At 39.6% G+C, this 12,732-nt stretch overlaps 1 protein-coding gene across 9 annotated transcripts in view; it reads left to right on the top strand.

Moving 5' to 3' along the window:
- FRY (FRY microtubule binding protein) overlaps positions 1 to 12,732 on the top strand; it is a 401,426-nt gene that overhangs the window by 200,917 nt on the left and 187,777 nt on the right. For all 9 annotated transcript variants that reach the window (XM_046664270.1, XM_046664266.1, XM_046664264.1 and 6 more), the window contains one exon: positions 6,835 to 7,034. In XM_046664270.1, coding sequence (XP_046520226.1) covers positions 6,915 to 7,034 — 120 coding nt within the window. In that variant the 5' untranslated portion in view covers positions 6,835 to 6,914. The remainder of the gene's footprint in view (positions 1 to 6,834; positions 7,035 to 12,732) is intronic.

The raw sequence follows: 12,732 nt of genomic DNA, 5'->3' as shown, positions 1-12,732 counted from the left end.
TCGTCCATCTCTTTCTTAAGAAATGTTTTTCTGTTGCTCAAACTGTTTCTTTTTGTCCCAACATTTTCCATTTCTTAATAATTCTCTTCAGAGGAAAATAATTCTTCCTATTACACTTGGAGGATTTTTTCTTTTCATCCCAATTTAGTTTACATGACTTTCGGGGTTTCTGGTCATTTTGAGTATTTGCAGTATCTTTTGAAATGCCATTTCTTACATACTCTCATAACTGCATTAGTGGACAATTTATTATGGCTCTATACACAGAGTGACACCTTCTCACAGTAGCTGCGTCATCCTTGGTTTGTTATGTTTTATGAAATGTTCCTGTAGTGCCAGTAAACGAAGTAGGTCTTACGGGAAAAGAGTGCTTGTGGGGGGAAGCATGGTCCTAAAGAAGAGCCCAGCTCTTAACTGCTAAAGGAGTTTGCCCTCAGAACCTGCAAAGTGAATGCAGCACTGAGAACTGGCAGAAAGAATAACTTACATCCAATTGTGAGCAAGGGAATCTAGTCAATTTACTCCCATGTTGAAAGATAAGGTTATGTTGAGCTGTAGAAAATAAGGTTGTTTAAATGGACTTCTATTTCTAGTAGGAGAACCTACTTTGGACAGTTACCACATATAATCTCAGGGGCACTTCTCAAAAAAGGGAACCATTTTTTATTTCAAATGCTCAGAGTGTGATTTCAGTAATGGGAGCAACAGAAAAGGCATTGAGTGTTTTGAAAAACTGGCTCTGTGCTTGTCTGTCCTGGGAAGCTGGCGGAAAGCAGGCAAAGCTGTCTTCTGAGTGGCATACTTCATGAAGAGAGGCAGGGAAGCCGTGTGTCTGATGGGCATTTTGACTCATGCCCCTTACAGGCTGGTTAAGATTCTCATTTCCAGCCAGAACTGACACAAATACAGGCAAGCCAAAGAGATGGATCGGAAAAGCAGATCCTGTCCAAGGCAAGTGTGTCTGGATTTTCTTAGACACCAAGAATGCACACAGCTTACCTTGGTCCCCACAGCAATTCCAAACTATGATGTCTGAGTGCCTTTGGGCAGATAAAGAAGGACAGGTTCCTCTATCCCCTCACTCTGCTTAAGTTTCCTTTTTTTTTTTAGAATGTATTGCAGTCTGGCATATGTTGTGTGTGTGTGTGTGTGTGTGTATGTACACACACACATGAAATTACTGATTACGTGACCCCGCCTCAGTAAACTGTAAACTCCTTGAGGGCAGGAACCATCTGTTCTGTTCCCTGCTGTCTTCCCAGTGCCTAGAACAGTGCCTGAAACCTAGGCACTCATTCAGTAAATACTAATCGAAAGGAATGAGGGAATGAGTGAATGATAGCCTATAATGAATGATGGTATTAACTTCTCTGGAAATCTGACTGAGAAAACCACTTGCTTTTCTGTAACATATATTGCTGCTTTTAGCCTCTGGGGCACTTATATGAGGAAACCCATTATAGCATTTCCTTTCCTTTCAGTGTCATAATAAAAATGTGGCTGAACTATGAGTGCTGGGGGTGTTTGTACTGATGTTGCAGTTAGGAGGCTAGCAATTCCTAGAAATCTTGGTAACTTAAGGACATTGTACTGAAGCAGTTAGCCAGCTAAGAGCAGCCAGCTTCAAAATTAAGGTATTAGTCAGTGAAAGTGGAAAAAAAATAGCGTCATGTTGAAAAGAGCATCACTTGAGGTCAGAAATAGATCTAATAAAGAGGAAATGAATGGGCCCCAGAAGTCTAAAAGAGATTCTTACAGATTAAGGAATGAACCTTGCTTGATATAAGAAATAGGAACCCAGTGAAAGAGGGAAAATACCTCCTGAAGCTATTCGGCAGAACCAAACAGAAACAGGATTTGGAATAAAAATAATAACATCCACAAAACCCATTTAAGGACATTTTTAATCCAAGATTAAAATGTAAATGAGAAAATATAAAGAGAGAGCAAGTTTCAAAAAGATTCAATAATTAGAGACTTAATTAATATGTGAAAATGATGCCCTTCTTCTCAACCCCCCTCAGCTCCGCACCCATCCCCAGGAACACTGGTTTGAATGAGTTTCTAGGGAACTTGAGCTGTTGTGTGAAAACAGAAAGATGAGATGAAGCAGGAAAGGAGAGGCAGATGAATTGAAGCTAAAAAATTCATCACTTGCAAGACATTAAAATGGGAGAAGTTTTTTAATCCAACAAATTAAATTGTCCCTTCAACGTATATTGAGATGAGATAATGATGACCTGTCAGGACCCTTTCATCATAAGGGATCCATATTTCCAGAGGCCAGACAGTGAGAGGAAGCTGGTGCTCAGGAGCAGCTGGGTGGCACTGTCAGGCAGAGCCTTTGGAGGGCAGGGCCCAGCCCAGCCAGGTGGAGGAGCGGATAGTGACCTGGACACTGAAGGGTGGGTGGACGTGCTTGCCAGCCTGGAGAGAAAGCTGGGAAAGCACTCTAGGTGGAAGGGAGTAGATTCAAACCATAACTGCCTGAATTTGCAGTGCAGGAAAATGGGGGGCCTAAGTGTCGCTGTTACTGAATTAGTGGTTTGTTTGTCTGTTTCAATCAAAAATAAATTTCAGTTAAAAAATCAGACCTATGGGGCTGCCCTGTGGCCGAGTAGTTAAGTTTGCGTTCTCCGTTTCGGCGGCCCAGGGTTTCGCCAGTTCAGATCCTGGGCACGGACCTAGCACCATTCAACAAGCCATGCTGAGGCGGTGTCCCACATAGAAGAACTCGAAGGACCTACAACTAGAATATACAACTATGTACTGGGGGGCTTTGGAGAGAAGAAGAAGAAGAAAAAAAAAGTTTGGCAACAGATGTTAGCTCAGGTGCCGATCTTAAAAAAAAAAAATGAGACCCGTGAAGAAATAGATTTAATTCTTGAGAGCTAAATTCTTAGGGATGGTGAATGTACCCTGTTATACAGCAAAACCTTTTTGAAATGGAAACCTTTCGGAAATTTCTGTCACGCTTTTTTCAACCTTTTCAAATACAGGACTATACATCAAACTTATTTTAACATTTCCATGGGACTCAGGGTCATCATCATGAACATTAACTGTGACAACCTGCTAGGTGGAGATATCAATGCCCCCAAGCATGAGACTGTCGGATCCTTGGCCCCGTACTAAATGGCTTCAGGCAACTGCATTTTTCAGTTCTGGGGGCTTTAGGATTATACCATTTATTTTTCTTCTTTTGCTGTTGGTGTTTCTGCCCTAGAAGTTGCATCTTTCCCTTACAATTTTCTGTCTCCAGAGTATTGTGAATTTAGAAACTAGACAGTTGATCTTAACTATGTGTCAATTAAGAACAAGCAAGTGCTGAGGGAACGTCTGATGCTTTTTTTCTAATGGTGATGTTCTAATGTTTAGACTAGTATGGACTTTGTGACTCAATTTTTGCTAGCAGGGAACATGTATTTCCTGGTTCTCAGTTATATTGTCATCAAACAACTGAGTTACGGAAAGGTACCATATCATATGTTTACTTTTGAAAATTATTCTGACAAAAGGCTAGGATTTGTTATGAATTCATTATGGTAGAAGAAGGATTGCTAAAACTTGGGAGTGGATCTAGTTCAAGGACACTTACCCCATTCACTTTCACTGCATCTCCAACTGCTCAACATCTTTTTTTTTTTTTTCTTGAGGGACATTAGCCCTGAGCTAACATCTGCTGCCAATCCTCCTCTTTTTGCTGAGGAAGGCTGGCCCTGAGCTAACATCCATGCCCATCTTCCTCTACTTTATATGTGGGACGCCTACCACAGCGTGGCGTGCCAAGCGGTGCCATGTTCGCACCCGGGATCTGAACCGGCAAACCCTAGGCCACCAAAGCGGAACATGCACACTTAACCCCTGGACCACTGGGCTGGCCCCTCAACTAGTCTTTTGAAACCGGAGTGATGGACGCCCTCTCCTTGAATCACTTTCAGCACTGGCACAGGGCTCTGCTGGGCTAGGATAGTTCTACCTCCTTAAGGCTGTGCATGCAGACAGTTGTACTCACAAGGATGTCTGACTTTGAACTACAAGTGGATAGGATTTTTTATAACAGCCAGTGAAGTGGTACTTTGGCCTTTTAAACGGAAGATTTGTCTGGGAGGCATTCTGGTATCTGGATTTCAGGTATGGGTTCAAAATGCAGCTTTGCAGGAGGACTGCCCGAGATCACTCTTAGGAAAATTCTCTCACCGTAGTTATGACTTTTAGGCTCCAGAGTCTCATAATTATGTATCTGGTCTTGCAATTATATATTACATCAACCTGATTACCGCCATCATCTAGAAATGGATTAAATCCTGTGAAAAACTAAAGATAATAAAAAGTTGTCCTCTACATAGACATTTTTGATTTATATTACAGTCTCCAGTCCTCTGACATGATGCCCTTGATACACTCCCAATATATCTAGTGGAGATCTTATGCCCTCTGTAAGTTCGAGTGGGGAGGCTTCCTCCATCCACTAGGTACCTGCAGGGAGAGAGTCAGAGGTAAGGCAGAGGAGTGGCCAGGGCTTCATGTGCATCTCCTGATTTTGGATGTGCCCCTATAGAATAAACAGCATCTTTTAGTGAGCTGCTTCGAGTGCTATTTAATTAAGGACTCTTCATTGCAAATACTGCACCCTATTCCTTTAAAGACCCTGACTACTGATTCTTCTCACAGAGCTCCCTCCCTATGAATCACTTCAAGACATATAGAAATAAAATGTCATTTTAGTTATTTAAGGAGATTTTTTGAGTATTGTCTGCATGAAGCACTCTGTATTAGATCTGGGAAGCTACAGACTTGTTAGGTGATACAGTTAGAAGAGTATATGGTTCAACTTCAGGGCCAACCCTCAGCAAAACCGCATGACCAATTGATAATTACTTCACTTGACAACTATCTGTTGAGTCTTCCATAGGTAATGTAGGATGTTCAAGACAAAGCAAACTGCCAAACAGTGTGAGTTAAATGTTTAATCCTGTAATAAAACTTACCAATGAGGATGGACCTGGTGGAGGTAGGTTTCATGGAGATGAGACTAGAAGTGGTTTTGAAAGGCCAGGAGGATTAGATGAGCAGAAAAAAAATGGAAAGGAGCAGCAGGAGAGAAAGAAGGAAGGCATAAATGAGAATAGTGTGCTCCTGGGCCAGCCAGGGCATCAACTTGCCTTGTGTGCAGGGTGGAGACAACCTACTGAAGGTGGTCAGAACCAGGCCATGTGTTTGAGTCTTGATGATGATAATGGAGAGACATTGAAAACTTTAAGCAGAAAACTGTTATTATTAAAGCCATGCTGAAGAAAGATTAGTTTGGCCTATAAAATGGATGAAATAAAGCCAGCCAGAGAGCTGTTGTAATAATCTAGCCATAGGTTTCCAAGAGCCAAGACTAGGATAGCGCTAATGAGAATTGAGAGGAAATCAATAATATTCAACACATTTACTTTATTGTTATATCTTCAGAGGCCAAATTCTTAAGGTTTAGTGATAGTTGAAATACAGGAAGACCCTTCAGATGTAAGAGACCCCTCAACTGTATGACAGGTTCAGTGAATTAGAGAGGAGGGAGCATTAGGGAGGGGTAGGAAAGATGAGGGGAAATCTACAACATAAGGTGGGGACATGTTTATAGTTCAATAAAGTAAATAAAACTTTAGCATGGCTCCCTCAGAATTTGGCTCAGCATAGGAAGAAGGTAAGAGAAGCCTTGAATTCATTTATAGTTTAAAAAGAGTGTTCAGCTTTCAAGAAGAACTTTATTCCTCCTTTATTATCAATGTGATACCACCATTCTCCTTTATATCCAAACCAGTGTCCAAACTGGAAATCCACTTTTGTCTTTACTCTTTTCCTTAATCTCTGTATCCAGTCACCCAAAACTATATAATCTTCCTTTGAAAGTCTTTCCTGTCCTCAGCATTTCTGATACGTCTCTCCTAAGCCCACTTACTCTTAATATTTCTTTCGTTTGATATTGATAACTGACCATCTTATAAGTACTTAGGTGGAAGCGGGTAGTCCATGTTAGCATTGGACATGTCCAAGCACAGTAAAAAGTAGAGAGACATGAAATTTTCATTGATGAATAAATGTCTTTTCTGTAACAATCTAAAGAAAATGGTTGTCTGTTGCATTCTGAATGGAGGCCACTCGCTGGAGACCCTCATTGCTGACTTTTTTCAAGATCTAATCCAAGTAGGGAATCTGCACATTTTATAAAGGATGAGGAGGGCCATCCAAGCTTGAACCAAAGGATGATGAGAGAAAGGGTAAACCCACACCTTGGATGGCATATTCGAGGCACTGCCTGAGCCTTTTCTCTCTCAAGAGGTGCATCCCTTTCTGGAGCAAGAGCCAGCGGGGCTTCTGAAAATTGGTTCTTGGAGACTTCTGGAAGGGATGACCCCAGAGTCTTTTCTATTATTAGCATGAAGCACAGAAGCCAGAGAGCTCCTGGCCGTTAGGAAAACCTGGACAAGAAATCTTTTTTTCCATATACATTTTCTTAGGCCATTTCCCTGGAGCATAAAAAAGAGATCAAAAACATCTTAAGTATTGTAAGATTTGTCAGCTATACTGTGTACTTTCAACATAATATACCTAAAGCAGCGTGGTAACCAGAAGTGTTTCGAGACTATCAAATATGGCACAATGCGAACATAATGTAATTAAAATAATTCTATTCTGATACCATTCCTAAAGAGTAAGTCTAGGTTATGAAATTAAGTGCAGCATCCTTGATATGATTCATATCCTTATATTTATGGTTTAACACAGCCAATCTGAATATTTATCACGTTATGTTCAGCCAGTAAGAATATCCATTCTATTTTTCAGCTTCTCCAGTTGGCAACGGTTATATCAAGCCTCCGGTTCCACCTGTTTCTGGCACACAACGGGAGAAAGGGCCGCCAACCATGTTACCCATCAGTGTGGACCCAGACAGCAAACCAGGAGAATATGTCCTCAAGAGTTTATTTGTCAACTTCACCACTCAGGCTGAGCGCAAGATTCGCATCATTATGGCGGAACCCCTGGTAAGTAGGCCCCAAGAACTCTACTTCTTTCTAAATTCATCTTTCCACTGAATATAGTAGATTTTACAGCTCTAAGAAAGGATGGATCGCTTTTCCCCTAATTTCCAAAGGGTTTTTTTTTTGATACCATAGGCAATTTTTTAAAGATTATAGTTAAGTTTTCTGATTTAAGAAAAAAAAATTGAGGGTTGAGAACTTTAAAACAGTCCTCAACGAATCCAATTCAGTAGGATGCTTCACTATGACATTTAGGACTAATAAGCATAATTTAACAATAAGAAGTATTAATCATTGAAAAACTGTCTTCAGAGTCTCGCTATGTATATGTACTTTGGTCAAAATCTTTTGTCTTATTTTTAAAGTAAATTAGAAAAAAAAATCATTGTTCTTCCAGTGGCTACCTGGACTCCCAGTTTGAGAGCATGTGGTCTAAGTGACATATTGTTTGAGGAAGTTTCCTCATGAATCACTCAGAAACACCACTTCAATTTCTGAAGCTGGAAGACAGGAAATTCTTGACTCACTTCCTTCAGGTCCCTTGTTAGACAGATAATGCCCTTGGATGTCAGTATGTTTCTTTGCAGATGATTCTGCTACAAAATAAGGCGAGTATCGGTTAATTGCCTAACAAGGGCTCTGAAGACAGAGGGCTGAATCTCAAAAGGACAGTCAAGAAGGGGGAAAATCCAATTGGTAGATTCAGATTACTTGCTTTCTGACCTTCGAGTGGGCACACACAATAGGAGAAAAGGAAAGGAACTCAGAGAGACTCAGTTCTTTCTATGAAGCAGGGCCTTGTCCCCGCTGTGAGGACACTGGGGCATGAGAAGACAGTCTGGGTTTTGCTTTACAGCATCATAGCTTAAAATAATTAAATGTAATGTTCTTGAGCCCATAACACAAGTCTCTAAAACGTCTCTCAACATCATCTGTTAAAAATAACCTTTATAAGAATCACAACTTAAGGTTTGGGAATTAAAATTCAAAAATATTTGTTGAGTGTGTGGCTACCTAAAACTTACAAACTTTGCATTTTAAAGTTTTTATTGGCTCAATGGAGATTATCTTTATGAATTCTAATTTCTTAGTATGGAAATGTTTCTTGGTTTTGCAGTGTAACACAAAATGTTTAATGATTTAAACATTTAAATTAAACTTAGTATAGTACCTTTTTTCCATTCACTCATGTTTTTACGTTACTACTACTCTTATTACTAATAATAGCGAATCTTTCTGGAGTACTTACTGTGTGCCAGGCCCTGTGCTTAACTTATGATCTCCTTTAATCTTCACAGTGACCTGAGGTTGGTAGTATTTATATCCCCATTTACAGACGGGAAAATTTGGCACAGAGAGGGTAACGTCATTGCCCAAGGTCACACAATATTAGTTTGAATTCAAGCTGGGTGACTTCAGAGGCCACCTCTGAACCAATCTACACTCTATTGCCAGTCTTTGCATGGTCGTCTTCATGTAAAGATACCTTCTTTAACTTCTTAAAACAAACCAACACAGGGCTGTCCTGTAACTTGAGTCAGCCAAAAGTCATGTACACAAATTCCCATTGCCCAAAACAGCGCTGATCCATGGAAGCCTCTGAGCTCCTTGTGAGATGCTGAGACAGCCCGGACTCCCCTTTCCCGGTGGAGGGTGGGAAGCCACCTGGGCTCCAGAGGGCATGGGGGAGTTTAAGGAGGAGAGGGTGGTAAGGCATGTCAAAGACAAAACTGAAACAGTTTACTAACGAGTTTGATGTCCTTTTATTCAAGGGAAAACAATCCCTGGATTGGGGAGGTACAGAGCCTCACAAGCAATGGAGCACTGTTCCCAGGGGATTTGGGGCAAGAGCGTGTTTTATAGAGAGTTAGAAGAGGCAACTCGGAAACGGGGCATGATTGGCTAGGGGGTCAGGGATTTCCTTATAAGGCGAGCGGGTCCTGTTCAAGGGCAAGGGGAGCCAGCTAAGCTGAGTTGGACCCCTGGGACTGGTGTGTGTTAGTTTTCCTTGACAGCTGCTTCCCCTAAGTGCAGGCTCACTTTGATGTAGGTTTGTGACGTGGGCCCAGTCACTGGGGCAGCCTCCGTTTTGTAGGTCCTGATAATATGAATTAACTTTATCAGGCACAGTGAAGAATCCTTTCACTCCTTTACAGTAGAAAAGTGCAAAAATGGTAGGTCAGGGCTCTCTGACATTTTGTATCTTGGTGGATTTTTCTGAGGAACTGGGAAGTTGCACAAAAGTTGAAGGAGGCGCTTATTAGGCTATGTAGGTCCTGACACCTTTTGAGCCATCCCTGTTTCCAAAATAATAGTCTAAATACTGTTATTTAAGAATCTGTGAAGTAAAATAGTTTGGCTTTAACTTTTTTATCTTTACTCAGCTTGGAATTTGTTTGGTGGCATTTTCCTTCTTGGAGTAAGCATTATGTCTGAAAAACTAGCATGCGCCACAGCGTTCTTTTAATTAGAGTTAGACAATGTGCTCCTTTCTGTGAGGTGACTTAAATGTCCCTGAACAAGAAAAATTTAAAAGAAAATGTATAAGTCCTCTTCATCAGCAAATCTGCATTGTGTGCCTAGGCTGAGAGAGACTACAAGATGCTGATGGCCACATAGATGGACATTATGTTTATAGCTGAAAAAATGCCTTCAACCAATTTTTAACATTGTTGCTTTTTATAAAAAGAGACTATTCCCTTATAATTTTTGACAGAGATGTAAGCTTCCGGACTATATCTATTTCTTGTCTGCTGAAAAATGCTTGGTAATGTTTTGTCCTTGTATTTGTTTACTTCTGGAACAATAAATGTGGGTAGATTCTATGGCTTATTACTCGATTCTAAAATTGTAAATGTGCATTTGGTGTTTTGTTCTGTAGCATAACAAGAGGTGTTATTTCTGATGTATGTATAGCACACTGAAGTGAATTCCAGTCAATGTCTCCTACTATTTCTCTTGCTGAATCAGCTTCATTTAGAAAGACACTGAATCCTTTAAAAGCCTGAACTTACGTGGGTTTATATCAAATCACAAAATTGTGTTCTGTTGTCTTTAATATAATTAAAACTTATATGAGAGTGGCAAGGGGAATTTTCAAAAATTTGAAAGTATAGATTTATTATTTATGGAGCTACTAAAGAATCTGTATTTTTCAGTTTTGTTTTTAAAGGACTGAATCCTTCAGAATTCTACATTTCTACCCCAGTTAAACAGGCTGTGTGGGATCAACTATACATACAACACTAATTTAAAGTTTTATTTATGAATTTCCAATATCTAAATAGCTAACTTTAATTAAGAAAAAAAGGAACAAGAAACAAAAATGTTCTATCAAAATCAAATTCTAGACTTTTTTCTTTGTAAACATCTTTCACTTGTTCAGCAGGATTGTTCTTTGTACCCAAAAGATGCTCAGGTCATATTTATTAATATTTATGGATAAGTCAATAATTTTATTCTATTTTTGTTGCTTCAAGGGGACACTTGATAGCATCTGTTCTTGTCTTCTCTTACCACTATTTCGCCTTTCCCCAGCAAAATGTTGTAAACAAGCTAAATTGGGTCACCTGTATTTTTTATGTTTTTATTTTAAAACAGAAAAAGTACAGAAAATAATATAATGGATGCTTTTCCTTCTTACCTTTTACTGCTTCCCTATAGTTTAAATTTTCCTCTCTTAAAGTGTATTTTTGTGTAGTTTTTTAAGTAAGAGTTAGTGGGTGATAAATCAGTCAATCTTGTTTATCTAAGATGCCCTATTTCTTTCCCAATTCTTAGTGATATTTCAGCTGGGAATGGAATTCTAGGTTGACGTTTATTTTCCCTTGAGACTTCTGATGATATGTGTCACTATGTTGCCTCTGTCATTGCTGTTGAAAAGTCTTTGGTTATTTGTTGAAAAGTATTTGGTGATTTGGTGATTTGTTATTACTTTGTGGATTATTTTCTTTTTTCCCTGTTTGCTTTTATGGTTTTTCTCTCTGTCTTCAGTGTTCTGCAGTTTCAATCCATTGTGTTTGGATGTGGATTTATTTTTATTTTTCTGTTTGTGACTCTCATGCTTCTGGAATTGAGGATCTTTCATCAGTTTTGGAAAATATTTAGCCATTAATTATTTGGAAATTGCTGTTCTTACTCTTACTCTGCTCTCTCTCTCGCACTCCTGTTAGATGTTTATTGGGCCTTCCTGTGCTATATTGCATATCTTTTATACGCTTCTTTTATTATTTCTACCTCTTCGTCTCTCTCTACCGGATTCTGAGTAATTTGCTCAGGTCTATCTTCAATTCCTTAATACTCTCTTGGGCTATGTCTAATCTTTTGTTTAACCTGCCCATCAAAAATTATAATTTTGATGACTATATTTTTTATTTCCGGAAGTGCTGTTTGGTTCTCTTTTAAAATCTATTTAGGTGGGTTTTTTTAGCTGTATTTTATTCCTTTCGTAACTTTACAATTTTTATTTTATGTCTTCAATCACCTTAAACATACATTTTTTTATGTTGTTTTTTAGATTCTTCTATTATATCAATGTTTGGGGGCCTATACTTCTGCTTGTTGTGTCTGATAACTCTTGCTTATAGTGAATTGTTTGTGTAGGTACTTTGAAATTTTTCTTTGTGAGTTCTTTAATGAGGCTTGTTTTTCCGTGTCTTCCTTGCAGCCGTGATTGTGGGAGTGTTGCTCCAGCATGCTTTTGCTTGTGTGCCTTTCTGTTGTCCCAGAATTATCACTGTCTGAGGCCAAATATTATGTTAATTTCTTAGTTTGGGAGTTTTTGCACCTGAAATGTGATATAATGTAAACTGCAAATTCATATAAGACTTAAGCTTCCTTCAAATTCTTGGGGAGGATTTTATTTTGTAGATATTGTCGTTTTTACCTAAAACCCAGCAGAGATCACTGGAATATCTTTTCATCTTCCTGTGCCAGTGGGTAGATTTTTCCCTAGTCCATTGTTTCATTGTTTAGGACCAGCCTTTATGTAAGCGTCTTATTTCCAATGTCTCACTTCTCAGGGCTCACAGCTTTATTTCCTGTCCCCAAGTGGACAACAAAAAAAGCCCCTAGAATATGAACCCGTAGTTCTCTCCCTCTGCAGCCACTACATCACCTCATCTCTTCCTCTTTTTCACTTCCCTTTCCCTTTCTTGAGAACTCATTTCTGTGTTTTTAAGAAATCTTATAATCTATTCAGCATTTCCAAGTGTTTGTAGCATGTGAGATTTGGGGTCACCTTAGTCTATGATCCTTCCAAGGCCTCTGCAGAATTTTTGGTTTGCTTCTCATGCAGATAAGGCCAGGGTGGGCCTTTTCACTGTGAGACTCGTGTGCAGGCAGAAGTTCCCATGGCAGGGTGGGGTGTTCACAAAGTGGTAAGAGGAAGAGTGAGGGGATTATCACCAGTTCTTCCTCTTCTGATCCTGTCTGATGAATCTTCCCTGGATAAAGCCCTGTTCCTTTCATTCCCTTGTTCAAAACCTTCATTTCACATCCTTTCACTCCTTGATTTGGCTAAAACCTGTCTTACTTCCCCCATATACATTTATGAACCCGTGTTTCAATTCTGTGCTTGCCTGCCACCGTGCATGTATGCATACTTCCCCCTCTTCCTGGAATGCACTCACCTCTTCATCCTGCCTGTCTTTCAAGGACCAATTCAAATACCTCATCATCTGAAAAGGTTTACTTGGTTTCT

This window comes from Equus quagga, chromosome 6 (assembly GCF_021613505.1).
Source record: "Equus quagga isolate Etosha38 chromosome 6, UCLA_HA_Equagga_1.0, whole genome shotgun sequence".
In the NCBI taxonomy this organism is placed as follows: Eukaryota; Metazoa; Chordata; class Mammalia; order Perissodactyla; family Equidae; genus Equus; species Equus quagga.
This window is presented reverse-complemented; position numbering and strand designations above follow the sequence as displayed.